Source organism: Pecten maximus, unplaced genomic scaffold (assembly GCF_902652985.1).
Source record: "Pecten maximus unplaced genomic scaffold, xPecMax1.1, whole genome shotgun sequence".
Taxonomy (NCBI): Eukaryota; Metazoa; Mollusca; class Bivalvia; order Pectinida; family Pectinidae; genus Pecten; species Pecten maximus.
The window spans coordinates 45,937-50,669 of record NW_022979538.1 but is presented as its reverse complement, the minus strand read 5'-3'; the positions used below and the strand labels follow the sequence as shown (position 1 = coordinate 50,669).

Genomic DNA, 4,733 nt, shown 5'->3' with positions numbered 1-4,733 from the left:
CGTTTTCGCTCTTTCGCAATCTCGCGTTTTCGCTCCCTCGCCGTCGCGTTTTCGCATTCCCGCGTTTTCGACCTAAGGTCGAGAGTGCGAGAATACGAGATTTGATACTTGGTCCTAACGAGCCACCATAACTCTTGGATAAAAATATCATGCACCCGTTGTGTGTATGACAGCAAAAAAAAAAAAAAAAAAAAAATATAGGAACACACTTGGTCAACCAGACTCATAGAATCCGAAACTACTAAGCTCATACTTTACATGATACATGAGATTCATTTTTACATCTTGGCTTTGCTGCGTTAAGCTCTACAAGTTCATTATAGAATTATTTTAAAAACCAATTATCGGTATTCAGAAGTTTAATCCAATATTTTAAAAGATAAATCTTGCGACTAATTTATAAAGGGAAACGTCCGAGCTCAGAGTAGACCATGGAAGAATTGGCGGTCTTTTTTTTTATACCAAATATGTTTTTAAGAACAGTAGGTGTACTTTCTCTAACTGTGGTGCCGGACAAAATCCCCAAACTTCTCATCCATAGTTCAGTAAACATGAGATATATGTATCAAATAATGGCAATTTAGTTACACAATTTAACATGAATCTTTTTATTTTCCTGTTTAGCAAGAAGTAAGCTTTTCTGCCTTGCATAGCAAAGTCATTCAAAGCAATAGTAAATTTACCATTATAATTAAAAATTAGACCAAGGTAACAAAATTGATCATACCGTTGTATGTCTAATGTTCAATAGGATAAATCCTTTTACTTTTCCTGAACACAACAATTGTAGTTTTTTCCAGGTTTACCTCTAAATCCCGTCGTGTAGTGTTTAGAAGGTCATGTATATCTTCTGAAAACAGGACGGTATCGCCAGCGTACATTAAAACAGGTTAATCTGCAACTGATAACTTTGACAATTAGAATTAATTAACTCTGATTCTATATCATTAATGAATAAAGAAAACAAAATCGGAGACAACGATTCTCCTCGTAATTAACCGACATGTAAGTCAAACAATGCCATTTAGCTTAACACAAGATTTAACGTCATCGTATATTGGGGGCTTGCGGCATAATATTATGGGGGGGGGGGGGGGGGAGCGGTTGCGGAATAATATTATTATGGGGGGGGGGGGGGGGGGGGGGGTGTGCGGGACGCCTGCAAGTTTATTCATTATAACAAAACAGTATATTTATCACTTGACGTGATTCTAACCAATGATAAGATTATAGACTAGTACAACAATGTAATCATTTGCAAGTAGCAGCATTGTAAAATACAAGTTTGAACGAAAGGAAAGTCGAATTGTGTACCAATGTGATTGTTGCCAGAGTCCGCTTAAAACTATCAAAAGACTAGGGGAATGGCTGAGCATTAACTACGGATTTAGAAAAAGGAAAACTTTACGTGTGTTAATGTAACATTATATTTCCTTGTCACCCGGATTGCATTCACCTTGACTATAAATACAATCTACCAATCATTTAATTGTTAAATAGCATGGTGACATTAAAATCACTTTGTGCATACCGTCAAAACACGTGTGATGTCGCTCGAATGTCGTTGTAAACAGACACGACTATTTCGAAAAAAGAAACGAAATTGGAAGTTTGTACCTATAATTTCATTAATACTTACATATGTGAAGCTGATATGAAAGAAAACTAGACTTTTTCCCAATATTGTTTTAATCAAGAAACTTAATCCACCGCTACGTACAATGTATATTGACCTCGACCTCAAAATAATATCGCACATATTCCATACCTATTTACATACTGTGAAATGAAAAATAAGCTTTGATGTGAAAAAAATACCCGCATATTGCACGGTGAATGGCAAAACCAAATCGTTTCAGTTTGTCATAGCCATCGACATGTATAAGGTCATTCGGCCCTTCGGGCTAATATTTTGATATTTTTCACCCGTGCTGCGCACTCGTGAAAAATATCAAAATATTAGCCCCACTCGTGAAATATATTAGGTATTACTGAAGACACTGTTAGATATCCTCTATATCATTGCTGACCCTTTTCATGGATATATGTGTGTGTACATAGTTTTAAGTGATGCAAATATCCATACTGTGAAGCATTGTTTGCTTATTTTTTTAAAATAGAAACTCGATCAACAATACATACGACATATGCGAATGGCGGAAAATTGGTTGCTCATCACAAATGGCCGCAATTATTGTTTTTTTTATTAACGAATATGCGACAAATGCGATAACAATTATAAATGCATCTGCGTTTTATACATTCCTATCAGGGCTTCATTATAAATCATACTGGAATAACTTATCCGAAGTGAGTATATGAACTGAATAAAATGACACTTTTCACCAGGTATGTATTTTACCAAATAAGGAGGATACACTTACCTGTATAGCTTGAACTACTTCATCCGTTACCGCATGCTGACGACGAAGACCTAGTGATCTGAGTATCCGATGTAGTTGTCTACAGCTGAAATAACAGCTTATAATTAATATTACATAAATATAAACGTGGCTTTGTAAACTCACTATATATAACATGCAATGCTTTTTCTCGCAAACATGTCTTCTCAACTTTCATTCAAAATACATTAAAGATATAACATCCTCATAAAGAGGGAATCAATGATGTGGTAAAAAAACAAATATTTAAAGCGTTGTCCAAATAGTCTGAAAAACAAACATACAAACCTTATAGATACGTGATGTTGGTAGAAGAGAATAAGAATAATATCGGAGTACGTGTAGCCAGCAAAATGATATTCTCTAATTAGATCCTGTTCTGACAATGTTTAAGGAAAATTATCAGAAATTGTATTTAACAACATGTTACACATTTTTACTGAATATAAATTATGATTTCAAAATGTAAAATTGAAAAAGCAACTTAACCGTATATTCGAACATATAGATAACAGCACAAGTGAACATAAGCGGTACAATGTGTACCAAACCATTTTAAAACTCACCTAAAAGGTTATTAAAGCTAAATAAAAAAGGATACTAGTGGTATTGTCTCCGTTCAAAAGGCTGGTGTAACTGCTTTGCTCCGCCATCTTCTATGAAAGATTGCTCAGCGCATGACTAGCCGGAAGGCGCCATAATGATAAACAGCGTTATGGCGAGGCGAAAAGACGATGTTTAGCGGGGCGCCATAACGATAAACAGCGTTATGGCGGGGCGAAAAGACGATGATTAGCGGGGAGCCATAACGATAAACAGCGTTATGGCGGGGCGAAAAGACGATGATTAGCGGGGCGCCATAACGATAAACAGCGTTATAGCGGGGCGAAAAGGCGATGATTAGCGGGGCGCCATAACGATAAACAGCGTTATGGCGGGGCGAAAAGACGATGTTTAGCGGGGCGCCATAACGATAAACAGCGGGGCAAAAAGACGATAATTATCGTCTTGTCGGGGCGAAAAGACGCTGTTTATCGGGGCGCCATAACGATAAACAGCGTTATGGCGGGGCGAAAAGACGCTGATTAGCGGCTTCACGTTTTCGTTATTTCGCGTTGAGTTGTGGCGTCTTTTCGTTATGGCGCGGCGCCATAACGCTAATTATCGGGGGCGAAAAGACGAAGATTATCGTTCTGTCGGGGCGCCAGAACGAAACAACGAAATGGCAGAAATCAGCCACCATAGATAGTGTACATGTACAATTTTCGGAAAGATTGTTACAGATACAGATATGAAAAGGCAATTATTTTACTATGACAGCTTATTACTTTTAATTTTGGAACAATAATTATTTACATCAATTGAAAGAGCAATTTATATACTTTGCCAGAACGTTGTCAAAGGCACCAACGATAGAGTTAGCCTGTTGTCGATCGCGAACTTGAATACAAATATTTAAGTGTAAAACGCCATGAATCCTAATAAATCAGCAACTAGAACTGTCGCCAGGATGGCTAACTAATACCCCCGCAATCTGCACGAGTCAATGGTGAATTGGAACTGTTAATTAGAGGCTAACTAAGATAACCCAGTAATATAGTGACCAGTTGCCATAGCAACCATAATTTTGAAAAAAAGAAAGTGGCATGCACATCTACACATGGTCCTCTATATTTGTGTGAAGTTTCATTGAAACTGGCCATTTAGTTTAGGAGGAGTTGTTCGGACAATCTTAAAGTTATGGTTCTTATCGGAAAACCTGTTTATAGTGACCAGTTGCCATAGCAACCATAATTTTGAGAAAAATAAAGTGGCATGCACATCTGCACATGATCATTAATATTTGTGTGAAGTTTAATCGGAATTGGCCCATCGGTTTAGGAGGAGTTGTCCGGACAAAATGCGTCTACAGACAGACGGATGGACGGACGGACAGTAAAAACACAATGTCGTATGTCGTATGTTCAGCGGCTGAACATTCAAAATCTGAATGTCGTATGTCGAGCCGCTGAACATTCAAAAGTTACCTCGTTGGATGGTAAAAACACAAGATATGAAGTTTTGAATGTCGTATGTCGTATGTTCAGCGGCCGAACATTCAATATTTGAATGTCGTATGTCGTATGTTGAGCCGCTGAACATTCAAAATATACCTCGTTGGCTGGTAAAAACACAAGATATGAACGTTTTAAACGGTTTGCCGGATCTCGTTGGCTGGCTGAGCATTTACAGCAAAACTCCCGCAGCTAAAACCTGCTGAACATTCAAAATTTGAATGTCGTATGTCGTATGTTCAGCGGCTGAACCTTCGAAATTTGAATGTCGTATGTC

At 37.7% G+C, this 4,733-nt stretch overlaps 1 protein-coding gene across 1 annotated transcript; it reads right to left on the bottom strand.

The window, feature by feature from the left end:
- Positions 1 to 2,384: 2,384 nt before the first annotated feature.
- Positions 2,385 to 3,206, bottom strand: LOC117318858 (the record flags this gene model as incomplete). Its single annotated transcript, XM_033873786.1, is given in 3 exon segments — positions 2,385 to 2,469; positions 2,691 to 2,781; positions 3,004 to 3,206. Coding segments are annotated over 3 exon segments (228 nt in total), but the record flags the coding sequence as incomplete, so codon positions are not given.
- Between the last annotated feature and the right edge of the window lie 1,527 nt (positions 3,207 to 4,733).